The sequence below is a fragment of the Eleutherodactylus coqui genome, chromosome 11 (assembly GCF_035609145.1).
Source record: "Eleutherodactylus coqui strain aEleCoq1 chromosome 11, aEleCoq1.hap1, whole genome shotgun sequence".
NCBI lineage: Eukaryota > Metazoa > Chordata > Amphibia > Anura > Eleutherodactylidae > Eleutherodactylus > Eleutherodactylus coqui.
Genome location: NC_089847.1, coordinates 83,641,788 through 83,665,076, shown reverse-complemented (window position 1 = coordinate 83,665,076; position 23,289 = coordinate 83,641,788). Strand labels below are relative to the sequence as shown.

The following is a 23,289-nucleotide window of genomic DNA, read 5'->3' as shown; positions in this document are numbered from 1 at the left end:
AGCAGAGCTAAACTCTCTTCCCCCGCCCAATGGTATTCCGGGTGCAGCATTGCCACATCCGGGCCGTCTGAACAGGTGCATAAATGGTCCAACTGAAAATCGCAGCGCCTGTGTGAAGGAGCCATCATGCTGTATTTCAGTATTTAGGGCCCCATGTCTAATTTTGTCCAGGGCCACACTTTCTATAAACCGGCCCTGTTGGGCTGCCTGTCCACGGGAGCTCGAGCCGACAGACGAATCTCCGTGGTGAGCCTATCTGACAGATAGACTCACCGTGGAGAACCGTAGCAATTCGCAACATGCTGCGATTTGCCTGCCGCGAGCGGAGAATTGCTATGATTCTCCGCTCGTGGACAGGGGGGCTGCGCTTTCCATAGCAACACTATGGAGAGCGTTCACTGCATTCCCCACGGCTGGTTATCGCCACGGGGAAACGCAATGAAAATTCGCCCGTGGACAGGAGCCCTTAGGAGGCTTCAGTTTGTCAGAACAGCAGTGATGGCTGCCACTTATTGTCTTCACGGTACATTGATCTGTGGTTTTTCATAAGACTGCAGATAAACTTAGGGACACTTTTAACTCACTGGGTTATCAAATAGCACAAATTTGATCTCTCTCAGGGTGTTTCTGGCCGGACCAACTGTTGTGAGCTTACAGTGAATGAAGGCATTCAGCCGCCCGCTCCATTCACAGCAAACAGGCAGTCGTTCACAGATCAATAACTGCCTGTTTTCTGAGCGGGAAGTCGCTTATTAGTCACTTGGTTTCAGTGAGTTGAAACAAAGCGACTAGCAACTAATGAGCAGTTTCTCGCTCCGTATCCTGTCAGGTCCCACTTTTACACTGGACGACTGTGAAATTGAGCAATTTTTCAGACAAAAGTACTTGTACTCTGCTATCCTTCCTAGGGACATCTCAACAGTAGGTTTCTGTCAAGGGTAGATACCAACATTGGTAATAGGCTGAACTGGATGGACGTGTCTTTTTTCGTCCTTACATGCTATGTTATAAAACCTGGATGCAACATACACATGATAAAAGTTCACTTTCTTCATATACTTTGCAGCTCACATTACCTGTAGTTGTCGGTATTGGAAATCCACATTTCGTCTTCGCCATAATCATATATCCATTCATGCAATATCCAAATTCACATAGCTGTCCATTGATTACCTCTTTGAGTGCTTCACCGTTACGGTAAGTTTTTCCACCGTAGCAACATAAACATTCTGCCACATGATAAAGGAAGGGATAAGGTTTATATACAGCCTTAATTTTCACTTCATATAAAGAGTCGCTATTCTCTATATTAGGGCCGGATTCACACGGGTGTATTTGTATACATATTTGCACATGAAATTTTTGCTTGCGCAATTTGCAGAAAATAGACCCTAATGACTTCAATGTGTTCGTTCACAAACACATATTTTGCATGTGCAATAGGGTCACACACAAAAAAAGCATCATGCTTTATTTTCCTATGCTTTTGCGCAGGTAAAGAACACATCTGACACTGAATAACGAATTTGGCCATTGCAATGGCTGAAAGTATATATTTGCATACGCAAAACTTACAGTAAAAAACGCAGTTGCGCACACAAATATGCAATTTTTATTCTGCAAAAAACACGTGCAGTTATGCTTACACTCACGTAAATCCAGCCTAAAAGTGCTTTAGGAGATTAGAAACTGCGCTATTTGTGTTGGATGTTGTACTTAGCTGAAAAAATGTGACTGCGCTGCAATGCCAGACATAGCCTATGAATAACAGTGGCACTGCTCTGGGGGAAAAAAATCAGCCCCTTTATATTTTTTAACTCAAGCATGCTACATCGGTACAATTTACTTTGTAAGAAAAAGTCTAGCAATTTTTTCTATATACCGTTTGTATATAGAAGAATTGACTGTACACTGAAATATTATTTAATTTAACTCTTTCGCATCCCATGACAAACAGCACATAGATAGCGAAGGCTCAGGAGCGGAGTCCGTGCCATCCGCAGCAGGAGCCAGCTGTAACTAACAGCCAGTGTCCTGCTGCAGCGTCGGGGGATCAGCTAGAACACCAATTCTCGCTGTTAACTCCAATGTTAATCATGGCATGTACAGAGATAACAGAAGCAGGAAGCTCCCTCTGTGACATCATTGGCCCTCTGCCATGACATCGCGGAGGAACATGGGTTGTCTTGGCAGTGGCTTCAAGGTCTCCTATAGCAATTACCAGCAAGTAAATTACATAATAAACTGCAGTCCAGAAGTACTACAGTGTATTATCTGAGTGATCATAAGATTTCTTCCCATTTTTATGTCCATTTGCAAACTAAAGATCGAAAAAAAAATATTTAAAACTTCTCCCTTCTTTGCTTAAAAAATGAAATTAAAAAATATGTTTGTTATTTTTGCATCCGTAACGACCTGTACATTAAGTTGAGCACACTCTTTATCCAGTAAGGGAAATGCTAAAAAAAAGCAAAAAAATTAGAAGTGATCCAAAAAGTCATAGTTAGAGATGAGCGAGTATACTCGCTAAAGGCAATTGCTCGAGCGAGCATTGCCTTTAGCGAGTATCTCCCCCGCTCGAGACTGCAGGTTCGGGTGCCGGCGCGGGGGAGCGGTGAGTAGCGTCTGTCAGCAGGAGGGAGTGGGGGGGAGAGAGAGATCTCCCCTCCATTCTGCCCCGCTCTCCCCCGCAGCTCCGTGCCCGCAGCCGGCACCCGAACCTGCCGTCTCGAGCGGGGGAGATACTCGCTAAAGCCAATGCTCACTCGAGCAATTGCCTTTGGCGAGTATACTCGCTCATCTATAGTCATAGTTAATCCAAAATGATACCAATAGAAACTACAACCTATCATGTAAAAACAAGCCCTGACATATGTCTAACCATGAAAAAATAAAAAAGTTATAGATCTTTGAATGCAGCAATACATTAGAAAGAAAATCCAAAATAAAGGATTTTTATTGTGCAAAAGTAGAAAAAAATGTAAAAAATCTAATTTTGGTATTATCATAATTGTACAGTATAAAGTTATGTCATTTACACTACATAGTGCTCTGTTTAAAATATCTCGGGATCAGCAGGGTTCCCAGCGGTCAGATCCTCACTATTCAACTGTGAATAGGGAATAACTTTATAACTGGGCACAGCCCTTTAATAAGGCCGGCTGTCCACAGGCGATGGGGTATCCCGCGGCGAAGCTCTGTCACGGGAGCCGCCGCCCGGGAGCAGGAGCCGCCGGCGAATCTTTGCCGGTCAGCCCTATCTAATAAATAGGCTGACCGCGGAAAATCGGGGCAATTCGCTACAAATTGCCTGCCGCGAGTGGAGAATCGCAATGATTCTTTGCTCGTGGACAGGTGCTGACCCTTTCCATAGCAATGCTATGGGAAGCGTCGGCCGGCGGTTTACCGCTGGCGAATAAACTGCCGTGGACAGGGGGCCTCAATCTGTTAGAAATTGGCTGGCCCTGCTTCCTCCCAGTTAAACCCACTAACTTGAAAACTGGTGAGCGGCGAGAAGAGTCAGAAATTTTAATGCAAAAAAGAAGTGCCCTAAAATTTGTGACTTATTAACTACTAAACTTTGACACAAAGAAGTTGATAACCCCCCCCCCCCCTATATTATTTTTCAGCAAGGAAAATCGTTAGCAAAGCATAATATAATGAACAAAAAGAATGGCATTACCTCCTGTCTCGTTATCACAAAGTTTGGAAAAACTTTCAGAACTAAGCAAGGCAAAAAGAAAAAATAGTCAATACTTGTGAATTAAGAAAATAATCAAACAATATAATTCTGATTTGGCATAAAGAATAGCGGCCGTAATCTTGTCTTTGTTCCATGTAGGTGTCTCATCAAGCTTTATGTATAAAACCCTGACAACAGAATCCCTGGATGGATTCATTTTTCACCATTGATGAAGCCTGCTGAAGCAGAGGATAATAAGACTCCGTTTCAGCAGACTTCCCTTCTTTTTAGGCATTTTGAGCCAGAAGGAAAACCTTGTGGACCAAGTTATTCTTTTAGGTTCAAAATGACAGGAGGTAACAGAAAGCTACCAGAACTGGAAACTATTGGTCTCTATTCCAGCAGATTTCATCAATGGCGGTCAACAGTTCCATCCAATGGTTTCTTTTTCAGCGATTTGGACGTGACAGAACCCATGGGCGGAAAGAAAACCGAGAGGGGAACAAGCCCTCAGTTATATATTATATATCAGTATGGAATAAATTGAATAGTTCAGCAAATATCTAACCTGGCATTTGGCTTATTTGTATCAACAATTACACTGTGTCAGTTTGGGGCCATGTTCACATTTGTGTCGGGGACTCCATTCACGGTCTCCAGTACGTAGTACAAGACAAACACCACAGCATGATATGCTATTTTCTCCCGTAAAATGCTGGCAGACCCCAAACATTGTTAATGGGGTCTGTTGAGCCCATCGTGCCGGAACAAGCAATTCCAAACAGCGGAAATGGTACTTCTTGTTGGTGCAAATACTAGTGCACCACTGATTTAGAGCATGTGTGATATGAGTTTGATTCTCGGAGGTGGGTGTGCCGGTCATCTTTTATCTATAAGGGTTAATCTTTGGAGCAGAATAAAAAGAAATATGAGCCTTTATATGAAGAAAGATCAATTAAGGAAGCAAGGTTTGTATACTACGGCCCCCTGTCCACAGCCGTGATGGAATATCGCCAGCGATATTCCGCCACGGGGGACGACGGGGGTGCGCTGACAGGTCTCAGTGGTGAGCCTATATAACAGATACATTCACCGCGGAGAATCATGGCATGCCATGATTTAGATCCCACGAGCGGAGAATCACTATGATTCTCCACTTGTGGACAGCGGCGCTGCGCTTTCCATAGCAACACTATGGAAAGCTTCACACACCATGATCCGCCAGCGATTTATTGCCAACGGATCATCGCCCATGGACATGAGCCTGCATTGCAAGTAGCGTTGAGCGAATCAAAGCAGTTGAACCTGGGCTTCGACATGAACCTGAAGCCCAGCCAAACCTATTAAAAGCAGGTGGTCCTCCAATGTGGCCCAATGGTTACTGTTGTTGCCTTGCAGTGCTGGGGTCCTCGGTCAGATTTGAACGTAGGACCTCAGCGCTGCAAAGTAACAGTGCTAAGCACTAAGGCACATCAGACCACCACCTTCTTTTAGACAGTGTTATAGACTACTTTTAGGGGAATTGGTGAAGTTCTGGTTTGATTCACACTAATTCAGTCCGAACCAAACTTTTTTACTGAAATTTGGCGAATCAATCAAAAGAAACTTTTCAAAAGTTTAATAAACACTAATTGTAAAGGTATGATCACACATAGTGGGGTAAATCTGCACCAAAATATACGGGCGGATTTTCACCCGGAAATTCACTCGCTGTTTTGCAATTAATGAACTCTGCTGTGAAAATCTGCGACATTTCTGCAATAACTAGAGCATGCTGAGGATTCAATGCTGAAAAGCCACAGCATGACTATCTTCTGCTGCGGATTCGTGTCCGCTGTACATTGTACTGTACATTGCTGTGGAATTTCAGGCATATTTCCACTGTAAGTGAACGCGCCGCAAGGGATGTTTCACATGGGAAAGAAATTGAAAATGGCTTAGGCCAGCTTCACACGGGCGTATTTGCACATGCAAAATTTGCGTGCGCAATACATAGTGAACAGAACCCATTGATTTCAATAGGTTTGTTCACATGCTCATATTTTACCTGCAAATTTTAAGCCATGCAATTAAGAACCACTACCTGTTCTATATTCCTGCGCATTTGCGCACTAAATATCCTCATACAAGTTGATATGGATGCTCGAACCACTGCATAATTGTGCAGGAAAAAGAGTACATCTTAAGCTCATTCGACTAATTAGCCATTTCAATGGCTGGGATCAATGGTGCTTCCTTTTGGCATGAGCAAAAAAATATATCAATGCGCATGCAAAAAAAACAACATTCATTCTAATAAAACGTGGCACTCATGCACACACAGATACGCATACGCTTGTGTTAAGCCGGCCTTAATTCTGTCTCCAATTTCGCATGAAAATCTGCATTTAAACGTGGATTTTGGTGCAGATTTCCACAGTGGCAAATTCCACTGTATGTTGCAGGACAATTCTGGCGTGTGTGAAAGGTCCCTGAAAAAAGTTTATTTCAGTTCTTTAAAGTAACACAATCTATAAATGTGGTCCAGACTAACAGTTTAGTTACAGCATGGTGCAAAAACTTTGGTATTATCTAGGCAGCGCCTGCCAGGATACAATGGGGTCAGAGCGAAAGCACTGCTCCAACCCTGGTGTAGTGGACGGCACTCGTAGTGCAGGCACAGCTCTCACTGAAATCAATGAGAGCTGTGCCTGCAATTACGAGCGCCGGCCACTACACAGAGGTGGGAGCAGCGCTTCTGCTCCGACCCCGATGTATACTGGGGAATGCTGTCTAAATAAAACCTTTAAAATCTCTAGCAGTAAAGGAAAGTTACGTACCAGACCGAACAGTTTAGTATATTGACACAAAGTTGCTGCTCCACATCAAAGTAGGGCCGTTCTGGCTTGCACGTTGGGTAACAGCCTGGGAAACAGAGGGTACAATTTAGCTTTTCTTCCTAAAAGTTCTGTGTGAAACTGCAGAATGGTGACAGAAGTTCTGCTAAATTGTTATTGACCTGTTTATATGTCTACTGTCATTTTGTGGTTTATGTCAATAGGGAGCTGATTGGCAAGCAGTCCTGTGAGAGCAGCAGGATGTAGAATACAGCAGGAAGCATACGCATCTGATTGTGGCGGCAGTAAGTTGTCGAGCAGAGATCATACAAGTGAAGGGAATAGATCTAATGGGCCCCTGACAGTCAAAGCTTCTTAACGACTCTGAACACCAGTATAACGGCTGTGGTTGTCAGCTTGCAAACAGAACCCCAATCACTGCTGAAAGAGACTGCTTGCCAGTCTATCCCGTCACTACTGAGAGAATTCATTTCCTGGTATTGCAGGTTGCCGACTTCATTAAAGAGTTCTACTATGAAAATGTGAAGACCTTCTTATTCCGGCTGCGACTGAAGGGTTTTTACTACTAGACCTAATTCACTGAAGGTCCACACGGAGGCTAATGAGTGGCTGCCAACTGCTATAGTACCCTCTGGTTTGCCCAAAGAACCTGGCTCGGTGTATGGCTGGGTCTGGCCTGCACCCATGTTACTAAAGCACCCTACTGATTGTTAGTGATCATAGCAGCTGCTGTACCTGCCACACTGATGACCATGACTCCATCAAAAAGGGGACTCAAAGTGGAGGAAAAGAGTTGCGTTTGTCAATTTCTGTTAGGGTGGTTTCACATCTGAGTTGGGGGTTCTGTCTTCCTGTTCTCTTCAGGAAGTAGTAAAGGCGAATCCCCTAGCTGAACAGCTCCTACCGAACCCCAATTGACTACAATGGGGTCTGTTCGGTTTCCGCTAAGCACTTTTTCTTCCGGGAATTCTGTGCCAGATCTTTGACGGAGCCTCTGACCAGAAGTTCCAACGCAGATGTGAAACTGGCCTTACACTTCTTACTAGACTTAAATAATTATTTTAAACTAAACATAAAATAAAATTCCTAATATTTATTACTTTTATCAATCTGTTTATAAGCGGATAGAGTAGGGAATGTATACTGCATGGAGCTTGATTCCCCCTTCAGCTGCCTTTCTATTTCCATCAATACAAAACAAGTGTCGTTTAGGGCAGGAGTCCCCAACTCCAGTCCTTAGGGACCCCCAACAGGTCATGTTTTCAGGATATCCTATAGTAAGAACACCTGTGGTAATGTCTGAGGCACCGGCAATAATTACATCACCTGTGCAATACTGAGGAAATCCTGAAAACAAGACCTGTTGGGGGTCCCGAGGACTGGAGTTGGGGAACACTGGTTTAGGGCATCTCAAAACCACGTTTCTCACTCAATTTAGAAAATATGACTTGAATTAAGAGAATCTATAGTCAGTCAATGGCACAGAACTGCAGGAAAGCTGATCTTCCAGCATCTGCACTGCTCTATTAACTGGGTTTTGGGTCTGTCACAGTAAGGCTGCTTTCACATTTGTATGATAACCTCAATTTGGAGGTTCCATCGCAGATTTGGCTCAAAATGCTGGAAGAAAAAGTCCTACATGCAGAACTTTAGCGTCTGGTAAAGGGCTGGACAGCTGAGCGGAAACCAAACAGACCCCGATATAGTCATGGGGTCTGTTCGGCACTGTTTGGTTCCATCATAAGATGGTCTGTTCAGACAGTGGATTTACCTTTCTGCTCTCCGAACCAAGCAGGAAAACAGAACCCCCGATGCAGATGTGAAAGCAGCCTAAAGTAGGCAATTGTTGATAATGTAACAACTGACACAACTCCAATGTGGACAAGAATGGTATCACACATATGTTACATGCATGTACGTATATACAGTATATTTACTAAGTAAGATAGACTGTTTTCTCTAGTATAAAATCCATCGCACCTTCGAGCTTCTCTCCCTGGACTTCGCACTCCCCTTCGGGATTAAGACAAGTTTGGATGCATGGAGCACCACAGGGGTTGTAGTGCCAGTCACAATGATCATCCTTGTTGTAGTAGTCACAGAATACAGCTGAGAAAGATAGAAACCAGATCAAGATATCATAATAATAATAACTAAGGATTGATCATAAATAGGATTTTAAACGATATCTTAAAGAGTAATGCTGTGGAAAGAGTTAGCAAGGAGAGGAAAGAGGAACTAAGGGAAGGAAGAAGGTTAATGAAAACTTACGGCAGATATCTGGAGTTCTCCATTTTATGCAGAAATTATGTCTTCTGCATTCTGTGGAATAAGCAGCGATGGAGGTGCATAGGCATTCACAGTCTCCGATATCATTACTACAGCTGCAGGTATCGGCAACACATGTGTCGTAGAACGGACTAGGGTCCACCTGCCATGAAGAAGTAAGCAGTACATAAGAGTGCAGCCGATATTGTACATGAATTTTCCAAGTTGCAGTCGTCCCTGCCTTCTTATTTCCAGGTAATGATTCGTTAAGACCACCAAAAAGGTATCTTAAATGGACACTACATGTAAAAAAACACATACTAGCAAGGAGGGTAGCCTATCTAGATACTTATCTTTGGTAACATGTCATTTCCAATTTTGCAATCAACCTTGTGAAAAAGAAACAGCAAATTTGGGATATGTGTCCCAGGACACATCCATTTCACCTCTTCCCCTCCATACAACTTTCTCCCACAAATTAGACCCTCTAACTAAGCTTAACCCCTTGAGTGGCGGGTTTCCTACCACCCTCTCGTGCCCACCAGGGCAGGTTTTTTAAAATGGTCTGATCATTGAATTTCAACTAATTTTGCAGTTGCGTCTCAAGAGCCATAACTTTTTCATTTTTCCATTGACATGGCCATGTGAGGGCTTGTTTTTTGCGGGACAAGTTGTGATTTTTTAAACAGGAGGGAGGAAAAAAAGAAATGGGGAAAAAGAAAAAAAGGGGCCATGTCATTAAGGGGTTAAATAATGTAGTAACTTCCTTCTCTGGGTCATTACGACGCACGGATACCACATGTGTGATTGTATTTTTGATTTTTTACAAAGTAAAGGGAGACAAGTGTTTTTATTATATTTTTTTTAAATAATTTTTTAACTTTTTTTTTTTTTGTCCCTTTAGGGGACTTCCACAGGGACCCATCAGGACCCCCTGATCACATTCCAGGGGTCTGATGGTGACAGCCCTTTACATGCTGCAGTGACAGCCCTTTACATGCTGCAGTCACATAAACTGCAGCATGTAAAGGGTTAACACAGCAGAGATCGGAGGTTTTCTCTGATCTCTGCTTTAAGAGCTGGTACCTAGCTGTCCTCTGACAGCTAACAACCAGCTCTCCCTGCCACAGAGACCATCGGCTTGATGGTCTCTATGGCAACCTGTAAACAAAGCAGGACATTGCCGATATGCCGGCAATATCTTCTGCTGGTTTTTCAAAGCCCTTGCACTGCTCTGTGTGGGTCTGTGCAGGCAGAGCACACTGTCACAGCTTGTGGCATTGTGCTCTGCAGCTACCATAGTGATACATAGCCCGGAAATCTTCCGGGCTATGTCGCTATGAGCAGTGGAGCTCGTCCCGGAAAATTTCCGGGCGTGCCACTCAAGGGGTTAAAGGGGTTTTCCAAAATACTGTAACATTGGTCGCAGCGAGGAAGTAACATAGTTATTTAAAAAAAAATACCTCAATACTGCCCAGCTGCTGCCCCCTATCCGATCCCATCCTCCAGCAGTCTGTTTACCTTTTGTCTGCAGCAGTCTTGTGGGAAAACTACCACTATAAGAGGAGCCCTGCGTGACGCAGAGTGTTAAGGCAGCAGAAATGCAGTCTTAAAGGGGTTGTCCCGCGCCGAAACGGGTTTTTTTTTTTTTTCAATAGGCCCCCCGTTTGGCGCGAGACAAACACAAGGGATGGGTTAAAAAAAAAACCTTTAGTACTTACCCGAATCCCCGCTCCGCGGCGACTTCTTACTTAGCTTACCAAGATGGCCGCCGGGATCTTCACCCACGATGCACCGCAGGTCTTCTCCCATGGTGCACCGTGGGCTCTGTGCGGTCCATTACCGATTCCAGCCTCCTGATTGGCTGGAATCGGCACACGTGACGGGGCGGAGCTACGAGGACCAGCTCTCCGGCACGAGCAACCCCATTCACCACGGAGAAGACCGCACAGCGCAAGCACGTCTAAAATCGCCAGAAGACGGCGAATTTAGACGGATCCATGTCGACGGGGACGCTAGCAACGGAGCAGGTAAGTGAATAACTTCTGTATGGCTCATAATTAATGCACGATGTATATTACAAAGTGAATTAATATGGCCATACAGAAGTGTATAACCCCACTTGATTTCATGAGACAACCCCTTTAAGCTCTTGCTCATGACCTGAAGGTTGCAAGTTCAATCCCCACAAGGTTCAAGGTTGACTCAGCCTTCCATCCCTCTGTGGTCAGTAAAATGAGTACCCAGCTTGGTGAGGGTAATACATAAATGACTTCAAAGTGCTACAGAATAAGATTTATTTATTTTTTTCAACAGGGAAGCCATCAAAGATATCCTGTAAAAATGCTGGCGATTCTACATTAGAAGCCAATGTAACGGGTTTACGGGACGTCACCAGGCCAGAGGGGGCAGAAATTTAATAGAAAAGAAAACTTGTACAATCCCTTTACTTCCTCATTTGTTCTCTGGATAGAAAGCAGGTAATTAGCAGTTATTTCGTTTGCCACATTGTGTACATGCCCAGTGATGCATGATCAGGAGTATTGCTAGGGGCGAGTCCTGACTGCTGGACACTCAGTGGATGCCAACAAGACACTCTACCTTGGTACAGGGCTAGGGCAGCAATTAGATTCTGTGACCTGGCAGAAGAAAAGTGTAACTACGACTTTGAAAATACAAATGTAAAAGATTATATATTACACCGATCAGACATAACCTCAAAACCATCTGCCTAATATTGTGAAAGTCTCCTTCATGCCACCAAAACAGCTCTAGCCTTTCAAAGCATGGACTCCACAAGACATCTGAAGGTGTCCTGTGGTATCTGACACCAAGATGTTAGCAGGAGACCCAGGGGGCGCATTCACATTGGGGATTTTGTGTGCGTTCTCATGCGTGCAAAATCGCTCGCTCAAACTGTATCCAAAAAACCCCATTGGTTTCATTAGGTTCCCTCACATAGAGCGTTTTTGTGCTGACATTCCCGTCAGGCAAAACATTCTCTATTTTTGTGTGCCTTTGTGCACCTGTAGCTCAATAGCAGTCTATGGAGGTGCATGCGCACCCTCCCTGCACTAAATTGCGCAACGAATGGTGCAATTTCACAGGGAAGATCAGTTACACCTGGGACTAAATAGGCTCTTCGCCAATGTGAACGGGCCTGGTAGCGGAAAAAAGTGCAGTAAGGAGCGTGGATCTGCTTGTGAGAGAACGTGATAGCACTCCATTCAGGGCTTAGTCGCACGGGCGCATCGGCACCCGTATACAGACGCCTATGCGCCCGTGTGACTGAGCCCTTACTGCAGGAAGAAGACGGCCGTACTTCAAGACGGACGACTCCCCGCAGCGCTGAAGAAAGAACACATGACCGGCAATGAAGCCGGTCAATGTTCTTTCTCCCGGCGCTGCAGAGAGACGTCCGTCTGACTAAGCCCTCAGAGCGCAATAACATTGCGCTCTTGCGAGCGTTAAAATGTTATGCTCGTCTGCAGGAGCCCCAAGTCCTGTAAGGTGCGGCCTCCATGGATCAGACTTATTTTCCCAGCACATACCACAGATACTAAAATAGATCTGGGGAATTTGGAGGCCACGTCATCACCTTGTATTCTTTGTCATGCTCCTCGAACCATTGCTGAACAAGTGTTTATGATTCTACCACTATCATTTTGGAATACCCATGTTTAGGTAGGTGTTATGTGTCAAAGTAATATCCACATGAGTGTCGGGACCCAAGGTTTTCCAGCAGAACGTTGCCCATAGCATCACATTGCCACCGCTGGCTTGAATTCTTCCCATAGTGCATCCTAGTGCCATCGTAAGGCCCACACACGTATCCAGCCATTGACATGATGTAAAAAGAAACTGTGATTTATCAGACCAGGCCACTCTCTTTTATTACTTCATGGTCAAGTTATGATGCTCATGTGTCCACTGTAGGTACAGACCTAGCAATCATTAATATGACTGGTGCATTGTATTAACTTGATTTACAGCATTGTAGTACATTGTAACTAAGTTATAACACATTAAATGTCAAATTAGTGTTTCCTACATTGCTACATCTGTACTTTCAGTGCTGCGTGTTCCTGCAAACAAGGTGTAAAATCACAATACAAGTGCCAAGAAACCTGCCAAGGCCAAATACATAAATACAGAGTTACATTACTGCTTGCTATATTTAAAAATGTCAGGTTCTTTGAAGACCTTTTGTGAAATTATGAGAGCCCATTTGCCTTAACAATGTGACCTCTTCAGATAGACCCTACTGTAACAGGCATACCTCTCCTGGACCCACATGCAACTGCATATATTTATCTCACTTTGTCTTGGAGGTGTCTAACCCTGTTTTTTTTCTGCGCTGTGCATTGTCACCTTCTCTCATAACCAGTAGTGACTTTTCCAGCAATTTGTGCTGCAGTAGCTCTTCAATGGGATCAGACCAGCTAAGCTAGCTTTCACACCCCACATACATCAATGAGTCTTAGATGCCCATGACCATGTCTCTGGTTCATCGGTTGACCTTCCTTAGACCACTTTTGGTAGGTACTAACCACTATATACCGGGAACATCCTACAAGACCTGTATTTTTTGGGTTCTCTGATTTAGTTCTCTAACCATCACAATTTGGTCCAATTCTGACACGTAGTGTTTTCTTAATCAACCTTTTTTGCCAGGAAAAGCCACACATCTCTTCTGCAGTGGCTGCAGCTTTCAAGTAAATGGTCCTTCATGTAATACATGGATACAATGGCACGCAAATCAGTATGGCAAGACGAAAATCCAACATCAGCTAGAGAAGTCAGATGTCTCAGGAGAAGACAAAATCCTGCAGTGAAGAATGCCTACATTTTTCTGGCAAACAGGCTCTTAAATAAGTAATCAACTCGGCTCTCCTGTCTGGGAATGGATTTTCACCTTGCCACTTTAATGTATATAAATTGCAACCTTTAAGCGGTATGTGTTGTGGAATACAATATGATAAAACCAAATCTTTTAGTTGATTCCAAATAATGAGTTCCGTTGCGTACCGATGAGTGGCAAGAAGCAAAAACTTCGCTCTTGATGTAGTTGCACTGCTTTTGGGCCCAGGCTAGCTTTTCAAGATTGTTTTCACATACTGACTCCGTTCTTGATCCTTTAGGCAAACATCCGCGTGACCAGGGAGATGTGAAGTCATTCGCTACTCGCCCATCATTATCCCCACATAGTCCACACACTTTCCCCTGATAAGCAGAGTACACAAATTAGTATACAACCTACGTATTGAATCGGTTTCATGATAAATTGGAGTTTTCAACTAGATTCAAGGAAAGGAAAAGGTGGACACATCTGTAGGACTTTCAGCCAATACAGTCAACTCAACTTGAGTCATTCTAAGATACTGTTGTACCTTGACACCACCGGAAGCTAGGGGTTTGACAGGGCTTAGATGGAAGAACGCCCCTGTCACACCCATAGCTTCCGATTGGCTGCCAACCCAGCACAGTTCAAAGAGCCAACAGCAGCGTGGAAGGAGTTTTGCTGTGGGATGGAGGGTTAGGGGTAGTTTCAGTGTTAGGCTTACATTATTAGCTGTAAATGGTTCGATATGAGTGCCTCCCGGCATTTACATGGAAGCATTGACACCTAATAATGTAAGCCTAACGCACAAGTATGCCAACCCCCCTGCCGGTGCCCTCCCCTCTGCGGTCCCACCTGCAAGTCCTAAGATCTATACCCTGCACTCAATCGGCCAACAGAGTGCGCCTGTCAACATCGGTGCCCCTGGAGCGCAGGGGGAAAAAAGCATCCGCTGACGGCTACTCTGCAGCGGCGCCCGTGACAGCTGATAAAGGCAGGGGAGTGGAGTGGAGTTGCCATCAGCATCTGCCTCCGCTGAAGCTGTTACACAGACCTCAGCGCCGCAACATCAGAGGCCAGGCTGCCGCTCCGAGCCTTACCGGGGACAGACCCCCAGCCAATCACACTCCCCCCCCCCCAGCCAATCAGAAGCTGAGGGCGTTACTAAATTTTCACACAGCTATATTATGTCGCCACCCCTTACTTCCGGTGGCGACATAATACAACAGTACCTCATCCTAGTAGAACCACAAAAAAAAAACACCCACCACTGATTCTTAAAACATACTAGTCACGTTATGTGTCCCTGTGTAATATGACAAATATAAAGATATTCATACCTCAGTTGCATTTGAGACTTGAACCATAGCGGTAATCTTCTGATCGTACATCAGAATTACATCCTTTGTTTTGAAGACAATGTATTCTCCCATTAAGACAATACTGTAAGAGCTATCGTTCTGTTTACTGTCATGCATGCTTGTTTCCTCGACTCGTCCTTCATATATGTCTATAGTTGTTTGCTGTAAGAAAAGTCTTATTGCTGTTAAACAGAGAATGTACTTTATAAAATGTCAATGTTAAAATTGACACTTTGCCTATATTCCAGGATGCGCCACCTGTGTAGCCCCGCATATTCATTCTGTAAGAGTCACTGGTAGCAGTTCCTAGGTAGCTCATCGAGAACTGACCTCTCACGTTACAAATATTATTGATTAAGAAGGCCATAGTGTTCTGTCTATACAGCTCCAATACAGATTTAGGCCAAATCCCCGGGGACGGATTATCGCTGCGGAATTCGCAGTCAGACACCCTCTGCAAATTCCGCAGCAATGTCCGTCCATAGGTATAATGAAAACAAAGGTTTGGTACGGTGTTAGCCAGTAGAGCGAAATGTGATTGTTCTCAGCAAGAGAAACAAAGTGATATTGTAGATATGATAGCTTTTAATGGCTAACAAAAATACATGATGTATTTTTGTTAGCCATTAAAAGGTATTATATCTACAAGAGACAGCCCCCACACCCTCTACTTAGAAGTTTTTTTAAAGTTTAAGTACATTATATGGTACATTAAAGGGGTTGTCCCGAGGCAAACATCAAAATTTTACATTACCCCATTCCCCCTGTCACCCCCTGGCATAAAATAGCAATTTAAAGCGGTTTTTAAACTGCTTGCTACTCACCGATGTGATGAAATATGGACTTATAAAAATCTTCTACCCAAGATGGCCGCCGGTCCTTTCCCAGGAATGCACCGCGGTTTTCTCCCATGGTGCACCGCGGGTCTTCTCCCATGGTGCACCATGGGCTCTGTGCAGTCCATTGCCGATTCCAGCCTCCTGATTGGATGGAATCGGCACACGTGACGGGGCGGAGCTATGATGACGACGCGGTGACCAGCTCTCCGGCACGAGCGGCCCCATTCACCAGGCAGAAGCACGGACTGCGCAAGCGCGTCTAAAAATGCCAGAAGACATCGGAATTAGACGGAGCCATGGCGACGGGGACGCCAGCAACGGAGCAGGTAAGTGAATAACTTCTGTATGGCTCATAATTAATGCACGATGTACATTACAAAGTGCATTAATATAACCCCACTTGCTGCCGCGAGACAACCCCTTTAAATAGTATCATTGAAAAATTAAACTCGTCCCGGAAAAAACAAGGACTTGGGCAGCTTGGGAAGAGTTTAGACAACATCTGTAAGTTTACTATTCTACAGAAAAATCATACAAAAAATGCCTCTTACCAGCAAGGTAATTTTGATTTTGAGAGAACATACTGAGTTGGTTTTTCCACAGATAATTTGCTGTATGATGATCTGAAAGGTTCCATCTTCTTTATTGTTTCGGCAGAAATCCTTAGAAAAAGTAAAAAACAATGTTAAATGCTATAGGATCATTCCAGGGTCGCAGATCTCCCATAACTTCTCATGACACCTAAAAAGGGACATTCTCAACTATCTGTACAACAGTATGATACAGATTGAGATACTTTTTATTCATACTTGATTATACAGTAAAACCCCTTCAATGCTGAATCAGGGGACGTCATAGGTGCCCAAAATATAATTGATTATTGACAGTCACAGGAATCTATAACTCAGTATTAATGTTAGAGAACTTTAAGGAAGAAAGCTGCTCCCCCCCCCCCCCCCCCAATACAAAATTGTTTATAGAAAATCTGCTAATATAATCTTCTTTTTAAAGAAGGGGATTTGAAGGGATTATATTGACGGCCTATCCTCAATGGACTATAAATATAGCATTGGAAGCAGTGCCGTCTTAACAGCATTATGGGCCTCCGGGCAAAGCAGTGCACTGCGGCCCCTACGACAACTACTCACAGGAATAAAAATGTAAACTGTCGATTAAAATTAAACATATAACATGGCATAGACAGATTGGTGCAAAGTTGATAGCCCGCCACACAACATTATCATATAGGATACAAGGAGCATTGTGCTTGGGGGGGCCCCCAGGCAAATGCCCGGCACTGATTGGTGGAAGTCTCGCCTCCAGAACCCCCACTAATAAGCAGAATTAATGGGAAAATCTGCAGTACCAAGTACAGCTGCATTGATATAGACCTTGTCGTGTCTGGTACTCTAGTGAGCACCACTTTCTGTATGTGCAAAGATGGGACCCCGAAGATCAAAAATCAACATACTTTCCAGAAAAACCTGTTTCCTACTTGATACTCTCTACAAAGTCTTATTTTTTTGTAAAAAAAAATGTACCAGATTATAAAATTTAGACTGTCTTCACACTGGCGCGATAATTGCGCGAAATTTGTGCATTGCGAGATGCACAAATATGAATCCCATTCTTTTGAATGGGTTCATACACATAAGGGCGAGCACCCACTGGCGTTTGCGTTTTCCGCGGGAAAAAACGCAGCGTTTCCCGCGATTTTTCCGCGCGTTTTTCGCGGCGTTTTCGCGGCTTTTCCATTAATTTCCATGAAGAAAAATAAGGACACATATGCAACTGACAGTTCCTACGTTAAAAACGCAACGCAAAAAAAACGCCAGTGGACAGGAACACATGTTATCTCTATGCCTGTGCAGGAAAAACGCAAAACGCAGGTAAAAAAACGCCAGTGGGTGCTCGCCCTTAGCTATGTTTTCTTACATGGGACAGCAATGTAATGCGTGCAGGAAGCAAATTACGGCATGTTGTTTCTGGCTGTGAGATTGACAGCAATAGGAGAATGCCGCGATCCTCTGCTGTGGCAGCCACGGCAGGCGAATCCCTTCATTCCCGCATTGATGCAAGGCTGTTTTCACATTAAAGCACCTCGCAACCAAGGTGCATTCACATGGATGGCGAGGGCGATATTGGGTCGTGATTCACGGCGTGGTATCGCCCTCGTCAGTATGAAAGCAGCCTTACTGGATTGTCAGATGTCAGGAGATAGAATTTAACTAAGCTTGTAGAAAACAATTTTTGATGAGAAAATATCCCGTCTACTTACATATTCATATTAAAGGGGATAAGCTCAATTCGACTACAGGTGGCATCTCGAGACGCATTGGATGGAGATGGACAAATAGGTCCTTTTGTCACGTTGTGCTCTTGGGATCTGTAGTACTAGGTACTTCCAGAAACACACTGTTGCAGGTGTGGTTGATTTGTCTGGCTGAGAGCGTGTATTTCTCCAGCCATCCAATCATCTGGGTCTAACTGTGCACATAAATATCAGACCCCCTTTTTAGAGGGTGCTGGTCATTATCCATTTCTCATTCTTCCCTCTCAGAACACTGGTGTGTGGAGTCATGCATGCCGTCTAACAGTTGGAGTCATTCTCTCACACACTTTCTGAAGATGGTCTGGACACCGGATTTCCCTGTTCGCTTGGCTTGCGGGCCCTTTCTCTTTCTTTCTGTCAGGTATTGTTCCACACATTGGATGTCCTTTACGCTGTTAGATGGGAGATGTCTGATACCTCAGTCCCTTTTCTGTCAAATGAGTGATGTCTAATGCTCTGCCCCTTATGTGTGGGAATGTGGAAGTTTACACTATGTCCTGTTTCAGTGTATGTATGCATGCATGAGGTTCTGAGTGGGATACCTCTGTATTTGTAGGTGTGCAGACACTTGATGTGAACAGTGTCTTGTTTGGTGTATGTCTGTAGGTATGCAGACACCTGGTGTGTATTAAATTGTATATTGGAATTCCCATGTGTGGGTAGGTGTGCAGATGCCTGTTGTGTGTTATGTTCTTCTCTGGTGTACCTATCTATTCCTATCTAGGTCGTGACAGGTGGTCCCTATGTTCCAGTGTGGGGCCATCCTTATTGGGATGATCGTCTCACTTGTAGGCAGGGTTCCCTTTCTAGTGCTTTAATTATCTTGTCAGAGTAGAGGCCCACAAGATAACGTTGATGCTTGATGTAAGCTTGTGAACTTATGTTGTGTCCAGGAACTATACGTTTCATAAAGAAAATATAAAGGAAGCGTTGGTAATGAGTACGGTGTGCTTGGTATATAGTTTATCAAGAGAGAGCGATGGGACTGCCTTTTGGACCATCTGATACCAGGTTGAGGTTCATTGAGGAGCTCTCTGGTCATGCGAACAGGGCAAACTGCAGAAATTATTCTCCATCTAGCTGGGCACAGCTTCAGGTGAACCCATGCTTGTGGGTTAAATGGACTCAAACCACATTTTACAGTTTCTATCAACCTCTTGTGTGCTATTGGGAGGTGAAGGCACTGCAGAACTTTTTCCGCTTGGTGCACCAAAGCTCTAAAATGGTGCTATAAAGTGATATGCCAACAATGATAAAAGTAAGAAAATGAGAATGTCCAAATGATCACCTGAGCCAAGATGTAGTCACAGCCACCACTAAATTCAGTCCGATATTGATCAAAGGTGATGAGATGTCCATTTCCATATGCAGTGCAAGTCTTGGGACAGTGTTTCTTTGTGCATTCCCATTTCCTGTTCTCACAAGTGCTGTAGGAGAAAGAAACCAAATTTAACATTATTAAAATTTAAGTCACCACAATCGGAAGGACACTGGTTATCATTAATGGAAAAAGCTATTAGACTAGTACTGCTATGTAAATCAAGTGTTGCTACATTCTCTGTATTTGGACAATTGAGTAGATTTGCTGTGGTTTGCTATAAAGTTGAAAAAAGTGTATGCCATTGCATACCAGCCTGAGATAGACCAAAATAACACTCTTTTGATCTCCCTCAGGTGAATTGAGCCCTATGGAAAAGTTCATAGTATGTGCAGACTTAGAGCTCAGATGCAACATGCATTGGGCTTCACTGTGATTTGAAGGTCAACACCTTACAAGTCAGAGGGAACAACGACAAAATAAGACATAACATACAGTATTTAAACCAATGGACAGTTTGATAGGGAGATGAAGGTCTTGTTCACAAGAGCTTACAGACTATAAGGAAATAGTGGTGACAAGAGATACAAGTGCTTGTTCCCTGTAATAGAGCAGCCTTTTTTTAATTAAATAGATAGGTTTATATACATACGTAAATCTGTATAGTTCAAGGAGACAGAAGAAGGAATACAGCACATATAAATCAGATTTGAGGGACTACTTTGTGGAGCAGGTAAGACGTTATAATTAGGAGAAATAGAAGGTGGGCCGGGGTTAGGAGAGATGTCCCCCGCAGCTAGTAGGAGGAGGACAGAGACGGTGAGCAGATGGTTGAGGGTTTTGTCGGAGCAACTTTTATGTTTAACAGTGGAGTCAAATGGTTTGAAGCAATTTAAGAAAGTGAGGAGTACCTGTGAACTGGGCATGGGTGAAGAAAGGAGAGAGGGACTGATGTGGATGGAATGCAGTGAAGGTGGAACAGGAAGATAGAAGCTATTGTAATAGTAATGGTGTTGAAATGCAGTTTGCTAAAGTAGCTTATGTAGCATACCTGTCTCCTGCCCTGTCTAACTGCCATATTTAATTGCCAGGACATTTATACATAAATGACTTGTGTCAGGCCCCATCACCCCTGTCACCCCATTTCCATCCATAGGGCCTATATGCTTAGATCTGGGACTAATTAAACTAAAAACACAATTAGCACTTAGAGGGGTTGTCCAGCTACGGGATAATATTGAAGATGATGCTACAGCAAAAGACTGTTCACCAATGCAGCCAATCAAAGGCCGCTGATGCCAGGAGAACGAGTAGTGATGCTGCAACATCTTCAACCTCCAACAACAGGCACCAGGTGGATATTGCTACAGTAGCGCTAAATCGTAGCAGCAGAGCACAGGTAAGTATAGCTGACTTTGTTATTTTAGCACAGTTGGTGTTATAGGGGGAGTGCTGTCCTGTAACCAGACAACCCATTTAAGGTATAAAAACTAAGCACAGGAAAAACGGACAAACTTTCAAGCCTGTATGTATCATAACATTTAATAAGGGTATATAGTAAGTAGAGGTATAAAGTAAGTGTAATACCATGTATTGCAGGATATGTTAATTTTCGTCCCGGTGTCATGAAACTTTCCCCCGTATAAACATGGGCACTTGCTCGGGGGAATGCAGTCACCCTTGTCGTTAGATACTAGACCTTTAGGGCACATGCATCCTGGTACACATTCATTGCTGTACTGCAATAGGGCAGCATAACATATAATGAAACAAGAAAACAGCAAATGTTAGTGGTGTGGGAATAGATTTCAACTTAACATTTTTCATTCAATGCTTAGAATACAAAGTCAGGAAGTATAAAGTTGAATAAAATAAAGTATTTTTGAACTAAAATTATTTTAGAAAGCTTAGACCTGATCGTTTGCTATGGCAACTCGGACAGTATTTGGTAGAACAGGTTTTATACATGAAGCTAATTGTGTTGTGCGATCTGCAATTAACACAGCCATTAATATCACTGAAGATCCTTCTAAAATATAACTTTTATTGAAATACAATATTAAAAAGGAAGGCCAAAGGAAACGCCAAGCTAGGTAAACCCCAGACAATACACTAACGAACAAATAAACATCTAGACAAAGGTAATAGGGGGTTAGACCCAAGGCGCTGGTTCATAATCGGCAAGGTAATAGAACATTTCAATACCAGGTTCAGACTAGATGATACGAATACTAGTTGGTCAGAAGTCTGGACCCTTCTACAAAAGACCTGCCTTGTGTCAAGGAAAGAAATATATAAACACCCCAGAAATCTTTTTTAGATGAATATTTGATGTTTCACTAAAATAGTACAGTAGAAAAGAGCAAGGAAAAGGGGCATAAAGCACGGGAAAACCCTAACTGTTCCGATAATGGATTGTGAATAGAGATGAGCGAGCATACTCGCTACTGCTAACTACTCAAGCGAGTAGTGCCTTAGTCGAGTATCTGCCCGCTCGTGTCTAAAGATTCGGCTGCCGGCGCGGGTGACAGGTGAGTTGCGGCGGTGAGCGGGAGGGAGAGAGGGATCTTTCCTCCATTCCTCCCCGCCCGCCGCCGGCACCCGAATCTTTAGACAAGAGCGGGCAGATACTCGACTAAGGCACTACTCGTTCGAGTAGTTAGCCTTAGCAAGTATACTCGCTCATCTCTAGTTGTGAACCAAAATGTTGTATCAACCCACTTAACTAAGGCACTGACAGGCTAATACCAGCTACACAGTCTAGAGCAGTGGTGGCGAACCTATGGCACGCGGGCCAGAGGCGGCACTCAGAGCCTTCCCAGCTGGCACTCGCCGCCGTCGTCCGCTCCCCACATTAGTAAATGCCGGCAGGGGTGCTGCAGCTCCCCTGCTTGTATTCACTCAGCAGCGCTGCTAGAGGAGCTGATACCGGCGCACACTGTGATGTCAGTGTGCAGCCAAGATCCTCCTCCCCCCTCCTCTGACGTCTCCTACTTGGTTCCGCGAGAGCAGGGGAGGGGAGGTGGTGTCCGGCAGCACGTCACAGTGTGCTCCTGGGATCTGTGGCAGCAACAGCACCAAGCAGAGGAGGTGGGGGGGAGGGGGTGATTTGGGTCTCACAGGGGCGCGCTATTACTACAGGGGCCACTGTGGGATGTCGCTATTACTTCTGGGGGCCACTGTGGGATCTCACTATTACTACTGGCTACTGTGGGATGTCACTATTACTACTGGGGACGAGTGTGGGATATCACTATTACTACTGGGGACCACTGTGGGGTGTCACTATTACCGCTGGGACCGCTGTGGGGTGTCACTATTACTACTGGGGGCTGCTGTGGGATGTCACTATTACTACTGAGACCACTGTGTGGTGTCACTATTACTACTGGGGACCACTGTGGGGTGTCACTATTACCGCTGGGGCCGCTGTGGGATGTCACTATTACTACTGGGGACGCTGTGAAGTGTCACTATTACTACTGGGAACCACTGTCGGGTGTCACTATTACTACTGAGGGCCGCTGTGGGATGTCACTATTACTACTGGGCTGATGTGGGATGTCACTATGACTACTGGGGCCACTGTGGGATGTCACTATTACTACTGGGGCCACTGTGGGATGACACTATTACGACTGGGACCGCTGTGCGGGGTCACTATAACCACTAAAGCCGCTCTGGGCGGGGGGTCACTATTAGTGCTGGGGCTGCTCTGGGGGGTCATTCCTACTGCTGGGGCCGCTCTGGGTGGGGGGGGGGGGGAGGTCAATATCACTGCTGGGATATGTTTACACGAGGTGGAAATGCTG

The 23,289-nt window shown here is 44.4% G+C and overlaps 1 protein-coding gene across 1 annotated transcript in view; it reads right to left on the bottom strand.

Moving 5' to 3' along the window:
* Positions 1-23,289, bottom strand: part of LOC136581731 (mucin-5B-like) — a 147,540-nt gene that overhangs the window by 65,928 nt on the left and 58,323 nt on the right. Inside the window, exons 19-30 of the mRNA XM_066582355.1 lie at positions 21,065-21,216; positions 19,448-19,586; positions 19,168-19,387; positions 18,946-19,055; positions 16,379-16,489; positions 14,968-15,150; positions 13,816-14,010; positions 8,791-8,950; positions 8,500-8,628; positions 6,502-6,586; positions 3,683-3,723; positions 1,077-1,229 (exon numbers count right to left, since the gene is read on the bottom strand). Coding sequence (XP_066438452.1) covers positions 1,077-1,229; positions 3,683-3,723; positions 6,502-6,586; positions 8,500-8,628; positions 8,791-8,950; positions 13,816-14,010; positions 14,968-15,150; positions 16,379-16,489; positions 18,946-19,055; positions 19,168-19,387; positions 19,448-19,586; positions 21,065-21,216 — 1,678 coding nt within the window. The remainder of the gene's footprint in view (positions 1-1,076; positions 1,230-3,682; positions 3,724-6,501; positions 6,587-8,499; positions 8,629-8,790; positions 8,951-13,815; positions 14,011-14,967; positions 15,151-16,378; positions 16,490-18,945; positions 19,056-19,167; positions 19,388-19,447; positions 19,587-21,064; positions 21,217-23,289) is intronic.